At 39.2% G+C, this 20864-nt stretch overlaps 1 protein-coding gene across 1 annotated transcript; it reads right to left on the reverse strand.

Annotated features, from left to right (window-relative positions):
• Positions 1-746: 746 nt before the first annotated feature.
• nlk2 (nemo-like kinase, type 2) lies at positions 747-19802 on the reverse strand. The gene is made up of 11 exons (XM_055045703.1): positions 18082-19802; positions 15347-15476; positions 15171-15226; positions 14383-14489; positions 12591-12676; positions 11636-11845; positions 11355-11456; positions 10795-10881; positions 9594-9792; positions 9215-9308; positions 747-6695 (listed from the first exon to the last, which is right to left on the reverse strand). Exons 1-11 carry the CDS (start codon positions 18540-18542, stop codon positions 6641-6643), a joined length of 1587 nt encoding a protein of 528 aa, XP_054901678.1. The 5' UTR covers positions 18543-19802; the 3' UTR covers positions 747-6640.
• Positions 19803-20864: the final 1062 nt, after the last annotated feature.

Here is a 20864-nt window from a genome sequence, read left to right on the forward strand (position 1 = left end):
TTCTTTATTCCATTCTTTAGATGGAATAGAGACCATCCTTTATTTCTTGATTTAAGTGCTAGAACTGTAAATCTAACAATAATATGGATCATATTATTGTGCATATTATGCATGGCGCCAAACTAGCACCATGCTAGTTTTGGCGATTGTCTTATGATTTTTACTTTTTTCACCTGATCTGGTACATGGTTCCTGACCTGAGAAGCATCTGCACCTTGCAGACTGACCCAACGTTCCCAGTGGACTTTGGAAGAGACATGTGAGTCACCTGACAGGGAACCACAGTTCTGGAAACCTCTAGTCATACCTGGCTAGATTCCCCATAAAAGACTTCAACAGCTGCAGGCCAGTGGCTCTAAAATTCCACCTGACGAACAACTGGGCCTTGTGCCGCCTTGTGCCGCCTGGTGAGCGCGTCACTGGACCTGCTTCAGTTTGCCTGTCAGCCTGGAACTGGAGCTCATGATGCAGTCAGGTAGAATATTGTTAAATTCTGAAATATTCTCTGGTAATTTAACAATTAATGATCAGCAAACATTTTCAGAGTGACATGGGCCCGGCCAATCAAAACATAAAGAGGACAGTCATTTCCTATCAATTCCAATTCTCAGTACTGAACTTTGAAACAGCAGCTTTTCCTCTCTTCCTCTCAGAGTGGAAACCCTCAGGAAATGCTTGGAAAGCAGCACTTTGAAACACTTCTATTCAAATGTCAAAGAGGCAATAAAGCGCATGAACATAGTAGCTTGAATAAACAGTCAGCTGTTTAATTATTCTCATCTCCATGAATTTAAAAAGGGATAAATAACTCAAGGTCAGTGAGATCAAGAGGTAGAGACTGAAACAGGAAACCCTTTATACATATTCACACAGTGTTGCTATAAGAACATCATTAAAAACAATAACAAAAGACATATCCTTGGATATTTGTACATCTCTGTGGTATATACATCATGTATTCTCTGCTTAATACTGTACTTACAAGATTTTTAAAAAAAAATCTAAATATATAGATATACATTTGTAGATTTAAAAAATAAAATCAAACTCTAAAGCCTCTAAAATAGGCAGGCTAATACAGTTTCAATACAGTGATGCTGATTAAGCAGAGTTGCTTCTCTATTTATTATCAACACAGTTACTCAAAGTGTGAGGATCACATGCAAACCAACACTACATAACAGCTGTAAAAGTATATTACATGTACGTTATATGAGAGTATTTGTAGTGAGTATGCGTTATATAAACATGAACTGAAACTGAATTATTTCATCTCTACAGTGATCTTTCGGCAATATGGAAAACTATTATGGTGAAATTCTTCACTCACGTACTTGTCACTCATCAACAGTGATCTGCATGAAAAGGATATATGGAGCTAATCTGCACACAGTTCTTAATTACAATAGGTAGAATAAAGACTATCGGTACATTCTGGTTCTGCAGCGTTAAGGAGTCGGGATTTAAAAAAACATTTTTTTTAACCTCACCAGGATTGGAGTCTGGTCAGCAACATGTGCTGCCCACAGGGAAGCATCGACAAAAAGAAATGCAAACCTAAAACAGGTTAGACACCAAACATGACTTAGGAAAAACAGAAAGAACAGCCCAGGGCAAAAAACTTCACAGGATTGTGAAGACGTGTAGTGAAACCAAGTTCACAGTGGACCAAAGAGCAAGCTCAGCGATTCTCTGCTCTGCAGCTGTTGGAAAGTAGAAAGCAGCTGGATTTAATCTTTTGGTTTTAGAGACGGTTCGACTGTCCAGGAGCATCAATCGTTTAGTTCTAATGATTAGTGGGGTTAATGAAGAGCAGAAAGTACAATCCCAGACTTCCTGCTTGTTGAAGTCGCCCACTTAATTTCATTTCCTTCCAAAGGGTTAATCACACTAACAGGGTTGTTACACGTTTCAATCATTATGCCATTCTATATGTTAAACACTCGATTTTCATATAATCAGTTATTCTTTTCCAACTAGTGATGCTCAGTAAAATGAGTGTGGAAACAACACTGATAATGTCCATTTCAACACTGAGCCAGAGAGCATGTGGTCCAGCCCTGTACAGTGTCAAAGTTACACTGATCAGTGTTAACTTTTCAGAGTTGCTTTTACTGTAATTGGAGTTAAATTGAGTTACACAGTAAACTTTATTAACAACTTCAATTGTTAATATATTTTTGCTCTATAGAGATGCTTGAACTCTTGCAGTGTTACTTTTCAGGCGTTATTCTGATTGATGTCCAATAGTGCCAGGTGACAAGCTGCTGGATTATAGCGGCACCATCAGCCCAACACCAATGACCAGCGTCTTGCTCAGGGACACAAACGACCAGGGCAGGTGGAGCGGGAATTGAACCAGCAGTTGACCGATTGCAGAGCGAACTCCTACCGCCGTCCTCCCCTCAAAACTATATTTCTGTGATAAACTCATTTCTGTGAAATTACATATTTCTGCGATAAACGTAATTAACTGAAAAGACATGGATGATGTCTTTGTCCTACTAATGTTTATCTTAAATATTTTAAGTTACATTTTATCTGAGAAATATCTACCATAAATATTTTAAGTTACTGTTGATTTCAATAAATGTATATAATGAATAGGTTTATAGTCGATTGTATATAATTATATTATATTTTTTGACAGTTTGGAGAATTTTCAGTAACACTGACATATAGTGTTACTATCACAGTGAAAACCACTTTTATTTTCCCTGTAAAAATCTGAGAGGCCAGATTGTGGACCTGCAACTCACTCCAACAGAACTTTAGACAAACTGGCTCAAGAACCAAGACATTAAATTGAGCTGCTCTCCAATCAAGCATCGACGAGCCTGTCAGGGCCATGTGGGACAGGAAGGCAACAAGGTTCACACAAAATAATTACATTGTTTAAAACCTAAACGTTGTGATTGGTTGACAACTGAATGAGCGTTGCTATTGGGCAACGGCAACACTGAGCTCCAGCTCCGCTTCCTCGGCTGGGCTCCTTCCTCATTGGCTGCTGCATTTGCTCCGTGGCAGGTAAAGGGTTGATCATGTTCATTCAAAGTGAAACATCCACACTGAAATTCTCTCACCACTTTTTCACAGTAGTGTGACAAAGTGTTTGCCCTTCCTGATTTCCATTTTTCTTCACTTTTTTTTTTTTTGCATCTTTGTCTCACTTCAAACCAAACCAATTTCAATGTAAGTCAGAGACAAGACAAGCAACAACCCCCTCAAAAAATTCAAACCTTCTAGGCCCAGTGTGAAAAAGTGATTGCTCCGCCCACTTACGCATGTTTCATCATCATTCCAATCAAGACGTCGCTTTGATCGCAAGTCACTGCCTGACAAAGTGAAGTACACCAAGTGATCCTCAAAGGCTAAACATCATGCAGAGATGCACAGGAGTTCAGAAACAATAAGAAAAAAAATAAATAATCGAGATCAATTGGTCTGAGAAGGGTTACAAAGTAGTTTTTAACGTTTTTGGACTCCAGAGACGACATCTGTTATGGTGAAGCTTCCCACCAAATTTACCCCAAGAGCACAGCGGCGACTCATCCAACAGCTTACAAAACACTCAACAACATCCTATCGACTGCAGACCTCACTTGCCACACATAAGGTCAGAGGTCATGCTTTCGTCATAAAAAAACAAACAAAAAAGACTGGATAAAAAGGGCCTGGCTGGCAGAATTCCCCAATGAAAACCACTGCTGGGCAAAAAGAGCATCAATGGTCTTTGAAACATTCTGTAGAATTATGAGACAAAAAGTAAAAGTCTGTTCAGATGTGTTAACAGTGGTTCAAGTAACACCGCATTTTGGAAAAAGAACATGGTGGTGGCAGAGTGATGCTCTGAGGCTGTTTTGCTGCTTCGGGATCTACTAAACTCGCTGAAACCAACGCTGGTTCTGCAGCAGGACAATGACCCACAACACAGCAGCAGGTCCACCTCTGATTGGCTGAAGGAAAACTGAACGAAGAGCATTGATGGTCAATGTGACTGAATTAGAACAATCAAAATTAAAGCAGAGATGGAAAAGACTCATCACAAACTATTGCAAATGCTTGACTGCAGTTGGTTTCACTTTTTCACAAAGGGTAAATGCAGGTTTGTATGTTTTTCCTCCCTTAATAATGAACATTTAAAAACGGCATTATGTGTTTATAATGATGTCGTTGACAAATATCCAAATTGTTTGTGTTGAAATGAGTATTTTTTTTATATATATAAATAAATAAAATCAGGAAAGAGGCAAACCCAACTTCACACCACTCTACAGATATTGCTTTTCTACAGGAAGTTGTTGACTTCTTCTTCCACTGACAGGTTCTGCTACTACATTTACAATCACAAAGATTCAATCTTTAAGGCCGCGAATCGACGAAGCAAATGTGTTTTATTCCAACCTCACCACAACACAGCATGTCGAAAACAATGCGAGTGTTTTTTAGGGCTAATAATCACTGAGATCTGAGTTCTTCACACACATCGCAGCTTTTAGAGGAGGGCTGAATATTCCAGAGGAATGCTGACAGATTGAATTGATTCCAAAAGGAAATCTAAAGAATGGTACCATTATAATCATGCCAGTGATTCACCATATGAATTCATATACAACTACTCTGCTGTTAGAGAAAATTGTAATCAGGTAGCGGTCCTAAAATGCTGATAGGATTCAGACTGTGGATTATTTTTGGGATACACAAAATGCCTTCCATAAAGAGGTGCTCTAATCCTGCAATGCAGTGGTTCTGACCCGGAATGTTGCTCAGGGCATATTTTAAGTTTTTAAATAAACTCTTTGTCGAGGTGTGGTCGACTATGACGGTTAGAAACGAACATGTACAAACAGACCAAAAAATGAAAAAGTTGGATATTCTTTCCAGTATATCAAGTCTCCACTGAAACCTGAAATTTAGAAGCAAGTTCTGAACAAAATATGCTGTTCATGCAAGTTTGAGCACAAAACCAGTCTTAGAAACGACATCATTGCTGGCCCAAGAGCAAAGCAGTCCTGTGTGAGAATCTTTGCACAGTCACTTTGAACGGGTTTGGAAAAAGTTCTGCTGTATTTTTCTTTTTATTTACTTAGAGTAATTCTAACCCAATTCAAATGTCCAATAAAAGAACACAGACTCCACATGTTCAATGTTATTCAGTAGCATACCGCTAACATTAGCAGCTTTACTTAAAAGTCTAACTTTCCATCACAAATATTACAGCCAAGATCAGCAAAATATTCTGCAAAGTGATTCGAATGCATAAATATTTGTATTAAAACATTGTTGTATTTAAAAGAAAATTACATAAACCAATTAAAAAGACAAACAATTTCTTCCTTGCTTTCTGAATTAAAATCAGACCAAAGGTCTCATGTTAGATCAGTTAGAATTACATAAATTATATCCATTTATTAACTGCCAGTTTTTTTTTAAATGGAACTTTCTTTAAATTCACAAGTTCCCGTACATCAGGGGTGCTCAAGTCCAGTCCTGGAGAGCTACCGTCCTGCAACTTTTAGTTGCAGCCTCACTCCAATAGACCAGGCTCAGCTATGAACATGCCTGGTAACGAGTCATTCATTTGATTCAGGTGTGTTGGAGCAGGGATGCATCTGATAGTTGCAGGATGGTAGCTCTCGAGGACTGGACTTGAGCACCCATGCCCTACATTTACTTAGTGACAACTGTCTTTTAAACTTTTTTGCTGGATGGAAACTTCTGGCTTAATATGCAGGAACAGGAGTAGTGACAGTGAAAGGAGTGGGAACCACTGATCCATCAGAATCTGAGAATCTGAACAGAACCAGGACATCCGAACAGAAGTAAGTGATCGTGCAAGGAAGGTATGATGGCAGAATCTTTAGAACTCCTCCAACTGAAACCACTTGGAACATCAGGAGCATCCCTCTATAAAATATACGCTTATCCTTCTACATTTTTGCATGACGTGAAATCCGTGCAGATGAATACCCATTAAGAAAGCATGTGCTGTTTGTACACGCGGCCCGTTGATCACCTCACTGCATAATTCCTGAACAAGGCTCCTAATCTTTGGTAAATTAAACATTTGATGAAGGGGGGGAAAAAAAAGACAAAAGCTTCCAGCAGCCAAAGTTTAAACATTTTTCACATCTCTCACAGCATGTTTGTTTTTTTTTAGTAAAACTTGGGGTATCTGTCCATTCTACAGACACATTTACAGTTGATTGTCTGGATACGAAGCAACGTGGGATCTAAAGAACCATTGCAACATTGCTGGTCGATGTAATAACAGGAATATGCCAAAGTGTACGGTTTGCAATAAATGTAAGTAGTTTACATCTAGCAAAAAAAAAAATCTATACATCTTTGCAAGTATTGGGTATGATCATCAACAATTGTACTTTGTTTTCTGAAGATTTTATTGTATATTCAGCAACTAATACATTAGTACACCTTCAACATTTGTTCTATCAAGCTGCTGTCCCATTCATTTGTACATCGAGACTTCAAATCCAAAAGGTATCAGTCGTTTTCTCCATGTGTCCACTTGAATAGATCAGAGCCGCAAGTTCTTCACTCCAGTGAAATGCTACGTAATTTTTAGGTGCTTTCGGGTTCCAACGGGTCAGCGGGAGAAAGGGATGGTGCACAGCAGCATCTATTCCCACACAAGCGGAGACGGAGGCATTTCAGAGGGTTGAGCTACTGTGGAGCTGTTTGAAAGCAGGCCGACAAATTAATCAATGGGGAGTATTGGCTCAAAGCAATATCTACGTGATTAATTACAATATGGTTATTCATGTCATAATAGTTCAACACACAAAGTTCATGTCAATATTTCAACCAGAAGCTTCATAGAACTGAAATCAATGAAATAGACACTTAAAAATAAGTGAGGTCGATGGCCATACAACTCCATATGGACAGAAGATGACTGGCCAACGTTACCTTGATTGTTTGGCAAGCTTTACGTGAAAATAAAATGTCAGAACATCAGAATTTTTCATGAAGTAATATGTCCTTTCAATGTTGCAAGAAAGTGTTTGAGGGCAAAACCTTGATATCCCAAAAGAAGCCATGTTTCCACAGGCTACATGCTGCTTCTGGTGACATTTAAAGGGGATTTTCTTCATCAGTATCAGTAAAAGACAAGCTCTTTTTTTTTTAACTGAAAAAATAAAAAAGGTAATTTATGAAGCCATGCTTCTGTTCCATTTCAAAATGACATTTTATTGTCAAATAGACAAGTTATTGTCAATTACACAAAATACAAATAAAATGTACTGAAGCTTTATAATAGTTTGTGCTGGTTCAGACATGAGGAGTGTGGAAATGTGTTGAGACCGTAAACACTTTTCCTCACAACAAAAGGCAGAGACAGCATGAGATTCCTAATCTTTACAGAGGTTTCAAACTTGCAGTTCCTACTAACAGACTTGCTTCAGTAGATTTTTGTCTCATGACTAAATGAGTTTTTGGCTTCATTAAGCCAGTTGAAGGCAGCTGAATCCAAGCCAGTTTAAAAGAACAAAACATGGAATGGAAAATATTTTCAGTTTCCAGATGCCACATTTTTGTTGCACATCCTATAAATTGAAAGATTTCAAATAATTTAGCTTTAACTCACAGGTGTGAACAGCGTTGTTGCTGTTTGTGTTTTTCATGATGTGTCGTTGGGAGCGTTTATTTTTATGTGAGGTTGTTTGTGGGTGTTTGTATTTTACATTTCTGGTTATAATGATGGTTCTTTCAATCTGTTTTTTTAGTTGTGGTTCCACAACAGGCTGTTTTAATGAGGTGGGGAAAGCGCCTGATGACAGGTTAAACACTATGTCGATGTTTAACCTGGATTGCCCATAACGGTCAACATGGACCGTTGCCATGGTTATTCAGACTCGGTCACAGCCTTCTCGGTATTTATGCAAATGTACACATGTATTCATGGGTGGAGACAGAGTGGTGTATGTGGCAGCTGCAGCTGCACATGGTTTTATACATGTGGAGTTTTTAGTGAAATGTTTCCCTACGCCAACTTTTAGTGTGAAATACTGTCAATACGTGAGAACTCAAGTATGCTTTTGATGAGGAAACACTATCACATGATATAAAGCCAAAAAAGTCTATTTGACATAATATACTGCCCCTTTAAGTCTTTCAGCAGAGGCAGGACAATTTAGAGTTATACTGACAGATGTTTAAGACTTTTCATATCATCACTATCTTGAGAAAAATTAACATGATTTTTAGTATGCTGTGATTTTAGGTGATTCAGAATTTTTTGTTTCACTAAACATTATATCACTGAAACCCGTTTAGCTGGGTAGCTTTCTATATCTGCTGTTGGATAACTGTAAAACTGCGACATCAAGAAACATGTTACTTTATTACTTCACTGAGTAACAGCAGGCAGATGTACCATCTGTATGAACAACAGTCATTAAGAGCAGTTCTGCTTTCTGTAATCTTCTGCTTGATCTCTTTCTGCTGCCATCATAAGTTCCACAAAGCATACACTGCCCTCTACTGGTTAAAACCTAAGATTACAGCTTGATTTATTATGAAGCAGTTAGGATATAAAATGTTTTCAGGTACATGTAATAAAAGGTCATTTTCTCTGCTCTGTGGGTAATCGCTGACCATTCCAATAAAACCAACCATTTATTCATGATCCTCTATGATCTAGAGGAAAGTTTCTGAACAAAAAACAAGAAAACTGACAAAGAAGGACTGATGTCAAAGTCAAGACTATTTCTCTGAAGTCAGGAGATTTGATGGTTACTACTAATGATTCGGACTGTCACCACTTTAACTGGCAGCTTACAGGAAGTTTGAGCACATCAGAGGTTTCAGTCTGGAGCGGGCGACGTGTACAAGCACTTAAAATCAGAAACTTTTTCAAAGAGAAGCAGATCACATTAACAAGCAGGAGCTGTGATGGAAGACATGGAAGATATGGCAGTAGACTTTCTAAATAATAAAACCTCTTGGTACACCTGCAGATAAAATGAAAACACTAGACACTTCTAAATTTCAGGGATCACAAATTCTCTCTTGGGCATTACTGAAGCAAACAGGGAAGCTCCATTTCTTGGCAGTTAGTTTGTGATACTTTAAGCACATGCAGATTGTTTGACTTGTTTAAAAGAGATAAACCCAATGAATGAAAACATCAAATGAAGGCCTTTTTGAACATCGTCTGATGATTGTATGTAGTGAGAACATGTCTCCTTACCTTATGAAGCTCTTGAAAGCAGCTGATTGAGGGTTGATGCAGAGCGGCACCCGACTCCCCTTCTGTTGTTCCAAAATGAACTGATGGATGATCTCTATGCAGGGGAAAAAAGAACTTTTCATTTATCCAAATTCATGCTACCGTTTCAAATTTCTTCAGTTGCATTTGAAATCAAATAAAAATGGTCATTTGTGTCATTTAATCTAAAACAAAACAAGAAAATGTTTCTTGTTTCTCTGGTGTCTTCAACAGAGGACAAATTTCTTGTACTGTACTTTTTTTAACAATTTTTTATCTGCCCAACAAATGTTTATATATTAATGCTGTCCAATACCAATACCACTGAAATATGAGACTGCTAAGAGCAAAGAAAGCTTACCTTTGACCTGCCTCACAGAGGTCAGGTTTTTTTCAAAACCATCGTCAAACTTGGAGTTTGTGACCGGTTCAAAGTCACTGGTGTAAACACGGCCGGAGGATGTGGTGTAGCAGCATTTGCACATACACGTGTGGTAGCGCAGTCGACCCTCGTCTAGGTAAGGGTGAGCCAAAGCATCCTTGGCAGAAATCCTCTTAGACTAGAAACCAAATGGAATAGACAGACGGTCTGAAAGGTCGCTTAGTTGAATTCCATTGAAGACATTAGCTTTTGAAGGACTTGTATTTTCTGAGAGTGCTGTTCACCCTGAACATTTTAGGAATGGTCATCCTCTCTCAATAAAAAGGCTTGAAAGCCACAGAGGAAGAAGAAACTTGTTGGGAACAAACATGTGAATAAAGGACTGTGTGGCGTTCTCATCTGGTCGGGATTCAGATAAGAACTGCAGATTCACAGGAAAACTGAAATATGTATACTTTCTACAACATAGGCTGCAAATTTCACCTCTGTTGTGATGTAGTGTTAGTAAAAGGCTTCAGATCACCGACAAGCTCTTTGTTTGTTGATGATCTGGAGCAAAGAGCTTCAGATCACATGAAAGCTGAGAGCTAATCCCTCAGCCATGATCACCCTCTACCAATGAGAAGAAAGAAACCACCCAAAAAATAAAGAAGCAATGAAAGCAGTACATTGGATTATTTTCCTCAAGATTCTTGGAGATGAGTGAAAATGCATGCAGAAGGGTTGCTTTACTCTGATGTTCATCTCTCTGCTTGGCAAATTCTGACAGTATGATTACCATTTAAAAAAAAAAGCAAACAATTTATGCTTCATGATTAAATTGACAATCTTTTGTTGTTTTGTACAGCCCAAATGTGAATGAGCTTCAGTGCAAGTAGGGAATGGAGATCTCTGGAAAACAAGCGGATTAGAGCAGCAACGTTGCATAAATCTAAATATGAGAACATACATGATGTCCAGGAGGAACACTGAAGAACATACATGATGTCCAGGAGGAACACTGAAGAACATACATGATGTCCAGGAGGAACATTGGAGAACAAGATTTCCTTTGAATACTTTCACACAGTTATACTGTTCTCTAGACTTTAATGCAGTTTTCTGTTGCACAGCCCACCACCGTTTTCGAAAGTCCTAGAGGGAAAACATTTGAACATGTAATGAACAAGGAACGACTTACTGGATCAAACACCAGCATCCTGCATAACAGATGAACTGCTTCATGGGTTGCCTGGCTAGACAGTGTGTACAGCACAGGGAGGGATGGCTGTAGGAACAAACACATTGAAAGGAGAACCAGTTCAGTGACTCCTGAACAAACAACAAAAAAAAGTGCCTGGAGACACTGAATTAGTTTGATGTACTGCAATAGGAACTATGTGATTTCTTGAAAATCTAATAGCCAAAGAAGTATTTCACCTTTACATGTAAATCTAACAAATTAATAAATTTTTAGATTAAGAATTTAAGGTTTTTCAATGAGACTCGCAAAATTAAAGAGTTCTGGATATCTTTCCAGTTTGAGAAAAAAAAAATCTATAATGTCATGACCTCATTACTGCTCTGTGCAATGTACAATCAGTAATAAATATATTTTAAAAATCTAAAATAAAAGCAAGGAACATAGAGGCCAAAGAGCCTCTACATGGGCATTATAGGTTCTCTTTTCTAATGCAATGATGGCCCACATGACCTTTTTATTAAAGTCATGTCAAACCATTCAAACTCCAGACTGATTACCTGCTTATGAGTTCCTCTGAGAATGTGTGCCCGTGCGCCTTCACATGCTGTCCTCATTGCCTCCATAGAAGGCGTCCCCAGTAAGTCAGTGATTAAATCCAGCTAAACACAGAAAAGTCCATTTTAGAAATACCTCCAAATGTGTGTCAACATGGACTCTTTAATGAGTGGCTGGTCAAAGACCCAGAGAAAAGCAAGTGTGAAAAATAAAGCAGCTTCCAAGCTTCACTCTCACATAGGCATGTGGCTCTGTCTTGTTTTTCGTGATGATCAGAAGTTACCTGCTGAATGGGACTTTGAGCTTGGAAGAGGATGCGCCGACCGAGCAGCTCTGCAAAGATGCAGCCCACAGACCAAATATCGATGGAGTTGGAGTAGTGCCGGCTGCCCATAAGGATCTCTGGTGCTCTGTAGTACTGCGTCACAACTTCCTGAGTCATGTGCCGGGACTCATCCAACTCCTCCACACGGGCGAGCCCAAAATCACAGATCTAAACACACAGACAGAAACCTTACCATTAACATTGTTTCATTTATATTAGTACTAGTGTTTATGCTCCAGATTCTTGATTCTTTTACTGAGAGCAAAGAGTCTTTGTTTTTGACATGCTACCAAGTTGAAGATGGAACAAACAAGTCCCCTGTTACTCATTCAATTTTTATTCTCAATTCTTGTTGATTTTCTTTTACTATGGAGACAATTTTTTTATTCTTTTATATGTTTATTAGAAATAAAAAGCCATCATCCAGATATTATTTTCTCTTTCTCTCCCCTACAGTTTCCCCAAATAAGCTCATGTTTCTCACTCTGCGTCACGACAGACTCTGTGACATCACACTTCAACTTTGACAACAAACCTCCCGCATTTCAAAAGAGTGTCTAACAGAATTCTGAACTATTACAACTACAAACCCAGCGAGCACTGAAGCTGGAACATTTTCTAAAATCCAATAGAAGAAGGTTGCTTTTTTTTCTGTCTGTTTTAGATCATTTTCTTCCAGATAAGCAAAACAGATTGAAGTTAGCTGTTGGATTTGACAAATCCATCGTCAAATCAAACATTTGTGAAGCAGTAAACATTTTAAAACCTTCTGACAACACAGAATGAAAGTTAAGCAGAAACAAACTACTTTATTTCTTTAAGGATATTGACCAAACTCTTGCTATAAATGTAGACCTACAGCATAAATGCCTCTGATGACATAAATGGTAGCAACATAATCGTTTTCACACACCTTGAGCACACAGTTGCTGTTGACCAGGAGGTTGCCAGGTTTGATATCTCGGTGCAGAATTCCAGCAGAGTGTAGGTATTTAAGTCCTGCACATAACAAACCAAAAACATTTAGTAGATGAAAACTGTTCTGGAACCATTCAAATAACCAACTCCAGTCCTTCACCGACTAGTTTGAAAGCCTCGACTTTTACAGTTAGTTGATAGAAGCTCAGCATCGTAACGTCCACATCATACTGATACTTGATGTTTAAGTTTGATTCTTAGGGGGTAAAGTGAACAAATCTTCCTACACATCTTCTAAATATATATATATATATATATGTTACACATTGTAATATTTATTAATAAAGGTTCCAACAAAGAAAATTATGTGAAACTGAAATATAAATTAATTACACATGGTGAAACAAAATTAAATTATATTTCTGGTCATTTTGATTATTGTGGTTTACAGATAATAAAAACACCAAAATCCTGTGCCTCAGAAATGATCTGATTATTGCAGAAGATCAATAAAGATCTAAATCTCATACAGAAATCTGAGGCTTCGTTTCATTGAACTCGGTTCTTGGTTGGGGCTCCTTTTGTATGAATTACTGCATCAGTGCTGTGTGACACAGAGCTGATCAGCCTGTGGCTCTGATGAGGTGGAATGGCTTTGAAAGTGACCTCTAGGTCATCCTCCTCTTAACAGCTCAGAGAAGATCTATGAAGTTGGACTGAGGAAGGGATGCTGAACCTCATCCTTGGCACTATGGTTCATTTTAGTACCATAGGCAGAGACGCCAGATTCTTATGAAAAATGAAATGACTATGCAGTTTGTTAGCATGAAGTGTCCTAACGCATGACTGTTGACTTCAGAAAACCCAGTAGACCAACATTCACAGATGACGTTCCACCTACTTGCCTGTGAAGGAGGAGGAGCTTTTTGGTTTTACTTTTGCATTTTGAAAGTTTTTTATACAACTAGCTTTGGTAGTTATTTTTAAAATTCTCTACCCTCACAACTGGATTGCTTAAAATTAATAGATTCAAGGGATTTTTTACCTTATTTTCTCACTTACAGGTTAAAAAGGTTCAAGACATCTCGTCTCCACAAAGGACTATGACAAACTATTGCAGAAATGAGCAGTGATGGAAACGAAGATTGACTCGCAGAGAGAAAGTCAAGACTGGAGATGGAAACGAGACTTTACTGATGATTCAAAACAGATAAAGTGTAAAGAAGTTGGAAGTCTCTCCATGCTAAGGCACTGAACAAATTCCCTTTCATCAACTCATGGAAGACGTTAAACGGAGCGAACGTCACACTGAGACAACACAAACTGGCCAGCCTTCTGGCGGTCTGCCTCTTCAAACCCTTCACCAGGGAAAAGCAGCAGCAACCCATAGTCAAAACAAGTAGCAGCAGCAGCATTCCATCTGGGAACACAATGTATCCAATATTTGAATTTTTCACAACATCTTAATTTTTAGACATTGAATTTTCAGTTTTCATTATCTGTAAGCCATAATCATAAAATTACAAGAAAAATGATTCACTAAGAGATCTATAAAAGGAGTTTCACTTTATGAAAATGGTGACAAAAAAGGTTGAACATTTCTAATTTTTGGACATGCACCTGCATGACTCACTGAAAAATCTGAAGCTACTAGTTTTTTGGGGGTTTTTTCATGTATTGCAGCAGGACTCATCCCATTTCTTGTTTCAGTAAATTCCCTCTTACCCCTACCATTGTGTTGGTAAGAACACCAACATAATAAAAAAAAAAATGAAATAAGCACTCACCCCGAAGAATCTGATACAGAAAAACTTTGGCATGATCTGAGCTCAGAGGCTGTGGTGATACAATGATCTTATGGAGGTCACTTTGCATAAGTTCAGTCACAACATAGCTGAACGTTGGGAGATTAAGGTTGAAAACTAGAATATTAACGGTGACATAAACTGGCTAGCTCAACAACGCTGGTATGCTTCAGTTTGAATGTTCAGAAAACTGCAATGGAGACACTTTTAGTTCACGAGATCAAAAGCCAGATGTCACTGCTGGCGAAAACGAAGAAGAAGACGACAGGAAGTGGTACGAAGATGATTGTTTGTTTTTGTTTTTCCTCCGACAACAAGCAGCTGGTTCCACCAGAGCTCTCGCAGCATCACACACACATACAAGGTTGTCTGTCATTTAAGTGAACCAATAGCTCTTGTGGAAAACTGCTGACTACACTTTCTCCAAAATGACACAGATGTAGTTTTTCTCAAGTATAAGGAGACGGTCGCTCCAACGCCCAAATAAGACGCCGACTTCTCTTCTGATGGCCAACAGATGAGCGCTACCACCGTGGCTGAATACTGAGTCACTGTTTACATCTGTCACCGCCATGAACTTTACTTTTTATTTAATAGAAATACAACATTTGCAAAATTGTGTTTTTTTTCCAATCTTAGTAGAACATAGACAAAGATTTGCACACATTTGTAGTGGAAACACAGCTACGGTCTCCTTACACAGAAAAAGGCCATCCAGTATGTTGAACTGTGTTATCGATCTTAAAGTGAATCAAAAGCGTAAAGGATACATTTCTTCAAAGTAGTCGATGTGTGGAGGCTGCAGTATGTCCAAAGCAGAAAGTACCTGAGGACACACAATGTTTACGTCATAATTAGGAATAAATGTTTTTTTGTTTCTTCCAGTGATTATCTGGAATCACCTCAAAATGTCTGGCTGTAGCATTTAAGATAAATGTGCACTTACATTTTCATGTTTGAAGAAGCACAACATCTTCAGTTCCCGAAAGACCCTTTTGCAAGAAACAAGATTCTGGAAGACATTGGGCATCTTCTTGAGAGCCACTCGCTTTCCATCTCTGGGATCCGTGACCGACCTTAAAGCAGAGGATAAATAACATCAGACAGACGGTTATCAGGAGAACTTTAGTATCCATTGTTCATAAATTAAAAGACATATCTCCTGATCATGTTGATTTCTATGAGGAGCCCCACCTCTTCACACTGTGAAGACCCAGAAATACATTCAACTATCACTGCAAATGCACAGCAGAATTTTTGATGTTCTTACTGAAGTAATTAGAATACAATATTAACAGTTTTTATTGTGCTTTCAGGAAGAGCGAATCACTAAGTGACAGGATAGAATTATTGAATCCAGAGATCAATTCAGAAGAAAGCAGGTGCAAGTACGACTCCACTAGGATCACACAACTACTACTGATGCACTCTTCCGAGTCTTAGATATGATACAGTGAAAAATAATCATTCTTGTTGCTCACCCAATACAATTATAATAGTCTTCAACAGATAGCAGCTCTTCTTGGAAGGGAGCTTGTTTGTTGGTTTGCCACCTTGAAAATACACCTTGACATAATTCTCTCATTCTGTACCTCATCTCAGTGTTACTTCCCATTTTTCTACAACAGGCTAGTGCACCATGCCTCAGATGTCCACAAGCCATTTTGTTAAAGTTTCAAGTCCTCGCTCTCAACTGGGAGAGAGCATACAAAGATTGTGAACGTACAAAGCCCTGCAGTCAGTCTGACATTACCACCCAACCTGCAGCATACCCCCAACCAAGAGTCAGAGCAGAGGAGACCCATTCCACTCCATGTCCACATTGCAAATAGAACACACATTTATACAGCTTAGTGAAAATGTTTGTTGCAGCCATGCTCACTATCCCATCTCCTAACTGGCCACTGAATGGGGCTGTGTGTCTGAGAGAGAGATCGTTTTAAACCTGATTGGTTTTGAGTGATGAAAAGCGTAAAGCTGTACCTCCTTTAACAAAAGGAGAATTTATTTGCTTATGTACCGTTTGACCAAGGGAGGCCAGCACCAAGATGGTTTATAGGCACAAACAAAAATGCAGAACTACATGAATTTACACAAAAATGTCAACATTTGCACAGAAATATAAACATACGCTTGTTAATTGTGAAATGAGGTTACTGTGGGAAAGAGCGACCTCACTTTCTCTCACTGCTTCGTTCTAATACATCTAATTTATCCCCTCTCCATAATTCTGCTCCATACTTTGGCATAGTTGCCAAAAAAAAAAAAAAAGTGGCTCGCATGGACAAATGGAAACTTGAACGCAGCATTCTGAAATCTATCAATCCAGTCTGACATGATTATTTACATAAAGCCAATAATGTTGTTTCCACAAGGATTATTGAGGACACTTTGAACAGCTGCTGCTGCTTCAAGTTGTGCCTCAGAGCCTGTTAGGTTGGTGCACATTTTTGTGTCTCGATAGTCATATAGTTTTCACAAGACACAAAATATTTGTTCTTAAAGGCTGATTCTTTTCTAGAAAGTTCTTTACCATTTCACATACAATATGAATAACATATTTCAGATATTACCTCATGTTTTGTTTTTACTGAGCTCAGTCACATTGATGTACCTGAGCTTAAGTTAATATTTTTATTGATGCCAAGTTGTTACAGACTGTGTTTGAATCTTTTCAACCTTAGATTTTTTTTAAGCATAGTAAATAAATCTACAAACATATTTATATTAACACTTGGAGCCGATTGAGTTTAAGCCTTGGCATAAATTCCAACTGGAAGACTCTCCAGCCTCACCTGCATCATCCAATCGCTGCGTCTACCGCAGTCCATCAGCGTTGGACCACGGCTCGTCATAGCCAATCATCAAGCTAGCCTCCGTTTATCAGTGCCTCCATCTGCTCACCAGTAGAGCTCAAGCCACCTCCGCCCCTGCTCCACCCTCATGCTCCAGGCTCCTCCAGTGTGCTGCCCCAGCCAGGAAAATCCTCATCGTCAGCTGATTATTCAAGCTTATTGCAATGCACTGTGCCCACGTCTTCTGCCCGGGTCCGAGCCCCAGAACTTTAATTCATTCATGTGAATAAAACATTTTAACTCCAGGTTGAGTTTTAAGTTTATTCTTTTAGGACAGCATATAGTGACTGCATATGCTTCTCTGTTTAGTTACTGTTCAGGTTCTGGGTATTTGGTGTCAGGTGTCATTATGTTTGGTTTTGTTACATAATGTTCAGGGAAGCAGCTCTTTCATTTTCTTTGTTTTAGTTTCTTTTTGAACATGGCTGCTGATCTGGCAAAAGCTTTTATTTTCACCTTGAGACGTTGGATGCTATAGTGTGCAACCAGTAGCCAAAGTTTTATAGTTTTTGTTAGTTTTTTTTTTCAGATAACTTTTTAATGGTGTCGAAATCAAATGCCTTTGAAATTAAAGGTCAAAAACATTAATGGATTCTGTACTTTAAGAATTCCTCAAAACAGAATTTTAAATATTTTTAAAAAAACAATAAAAAAAAAAACCCAATATAGTAAGCTAACTTAAGAATGACAACAGATAAGTTCCAAAAATAAATTTTAGGTCTTAGTTTAGTATGCGTGTCATTCTAATATACGAAGTAGAAAGCGAGAGATAGCTGAAAAGGGAAGATGTGACGAAGTTAAGCAAACTTAACAGCTGTGTACTTACCAGACGACTCCAAACGCACCGTAGCCGATGGGCCGATCAGGCTCTATGTCAAGCTGCTGCTGAAGGTGATGCGTGTTTTGCTGCTGCTGATGGTGGTGGTGGTGGTGGTGAGACTTGACAGCAGCGGCTTGAACCTGGGCTGGAGCTGCAGCTGAAGCAGGTCCTGGAGCCTGTCCAGGCGCAGGAGACGGGAAGTAGGGCTGCTGCTGGCCAGGATTGAGCATCACCGCTGCAGCCGCAGCAGTGGATGTGTGCTGCTGCACCGTGCGCACGGCTGCAGCAGAACCCGGGTGCTGCAAGTGATGCTGTCCTGCTTGGTGGTGGTGGTGGTGATGGTGCATGTGGGGAGGCGGGAGGTGCTGCATCTGGTGATGGTGATGAGCAGCCACTGCTGAGGAGCCACCGTTGTAAGCAGTCATCATTTTTGGAACGTTTGTGGCAGTTGTGCTGCAAAGAGCCATTCAGCAAGGCAAAAAAACCCAAAACAAAACAAACAAAACGTCTACTGGGTCAGAAAGTGGTGATTAAGACTACCAGACTGAACCCTTACACTGAAAAATCAATAAAACAGATTCTGGCTTTAAAAGACTAACCATAAGTTACTTTAAATCTTCACACAAAATGTAAATAAAACTGTTTGCCATAATGTTTATCACAATGCAACTTAAAAAAAAAAAGAAAAAGAAGCAGTTAAAGGACTTCAGCCACAGTTTTCTCTCAGTGATCTGAAACTAAAAATATTTTTGCTAAAAATTTAAAGCCGTGTCAAGTGTAAAAACAAAATATTTGAAAAACTTGACACATCAAAAATAATTAGTGGAAGTAAACCTGAGCCCCCCTGAATAAATAAAGTTGTTGGATTTGGATGTCTCCCATCGTAGAGCGTGTTGATTCCACAGCAGTGTGATCAGGAGCCCGTCACATGGGAACAACATTCATCTAAAACAAGTGCCAAAGTTTTCCACAGGCTTCGAACCAGCGCCGCAAATCCTCCCATAAAGGGGGCTCCGCGCAGCCGGAAAACTGCATCTGTTTTTCCAAACGGACTCCTCTTCCTATTTATGTATTTTTGCGCGCAGAGCGAGGTAGCTACTCCGTAAACAGAGGTAATCTCCGAGCCGTGATTAACGGCGCAGATCCGGTGCAGAGGGGATGTATCCCGGCTAAGGCGATAATACAACAGCAGACGCAAGTAGACAGACAGGCCCGAGCCACCGCCATCCACTCACATGGAAGTGTTTGTTTAGAGAGAAACCCCCATCATCAGCCCGAGCAGAGGGGCTGTGACCATTGCTCAAAACATTAGAGAACGAGCCCTCATAGTTCCTTCTAGATGACTTGATTTTCCGACGAAATCTTTGTTTTCGGGCTGTTTCGCTCTGTCCTCGAAATAAGTGCAGGTCCAGAGAGACGTGATAACAATGTGACAAAAAGTTCTTCTTTAACGTGGGCTAAATAAATTTGCGTGCCGCCCGTGCGAAGGCGAGAGTTTCTTAACCTGACAGCTCGGAGCTAGCTAACAGAGTGGGCAGCTTCATCTCCACATCGAAGTCCTCCTCCTCCTCCTGTCGGTGTCAGGAAGGCTGACCGCGGCGAGTCGGGAGCCGGGCTGCGGGTCCTTCACACTCCAGCACGATGACGCTCCGCTGACATGATCCAACTGATCACAAGGTAAACAGGATAAACACTTGATCCAACATGGTGAACATAATCTTACCTACTCGGCGGTGAGATTTTACAGAACAGCTAACCAATCAGCTGTGGCGCCTCGATGACGTCGGTACATTCCGATTGACTGTCAGAAGAGTCAGCCAATGGCGCTGGCTTGCAGGGTGACGGGGGCTGAGCGCTGCTCTGTGCGGCCAATCAAATGACGGTATTTAACAGAAAAAGATCTGCATATGTTCAAAACGTCCTCATGGGAAAAAAAAGCTCTCAGTCAGTATTGCTTCAGTACTTCTGAATTATTACTTCAGGACAGCACGCATGTTCAATAAATGTACTTATTTTCTTATCTAAAAATGGACATGAAATGAAGTTTTTATAATTAATAGTTAAATTGATTAGAGCATGTGCCACTGCCAACATGAAACAGATTTGTCTTTCATTTTTAGAGTCAATTACAAAGATGTCATTTGTTCCAGTTTCTTTATTTGAATCTCTGAACTTTGCCAACACAACAGGCTTACTAAAGTCATGACTTTCACAATTATGTTCATCCAACCTAGTGTGTTTTGGAGGCGTGCTGTTATGCAAGTGAGCAAAGGTGTGTTATTCAAAACAGAATAAAGCTGTACATTTATCAATAATGACTGATCAGGTCATGTGTTCGAAAACCTTAAAAATAAACCAGATTTCGCTCATTGGTATTTTGTGTGTAGATAATTCGGTTCAATTCAGTTTATTTATAGAGTCAATTCACAAAATATGTCTTTTCAAGGCACTTTACAAAAATAATGCAACAAGATTCATCTCATATGAATCCTACTCAGAGAAATTTTACCTCAATTTTCTAAACTCAATCCAAAAACTGGATTTGAGAAATAAACCCTGGGGCATATTCTCAAAGATTTTCAGTCCTCTCAGACAGTGGCGCATATAATGTGATCAATAACAGTGGGACAATGCTGATCAGGCTCCTTTCTGTTCCTTCCCTTCTTGCCATTCTCCCTGACACACACTAAGATGCTGCATCCAAGCAGTAGTTGTTATCCTAACAGAATATTATTTAAAATTAAAATATAATTTCTTTTTAATATGTGGTTTAACTGATGTATTCTTAT

The sequence above is a fragment of the Poeciliopsis prolifica genome, unplaced genomic scaffold, assembly GCF_027474105.1.
Source record: "Poeciliopsis prolifica strain line A6 unplaced genomic scaffold, Auburn_PproV2 SCAFFOLD022, whole genome shotgun sequence".
Taxonomy (NCBI): domain Eukaryota; kingdom Metazoa; phylum Chordata; class Actinopteri; order Cyprinodontiformes; family Poeciliidae; genus Poeciliopsis; species Poeciliopsis prolifica.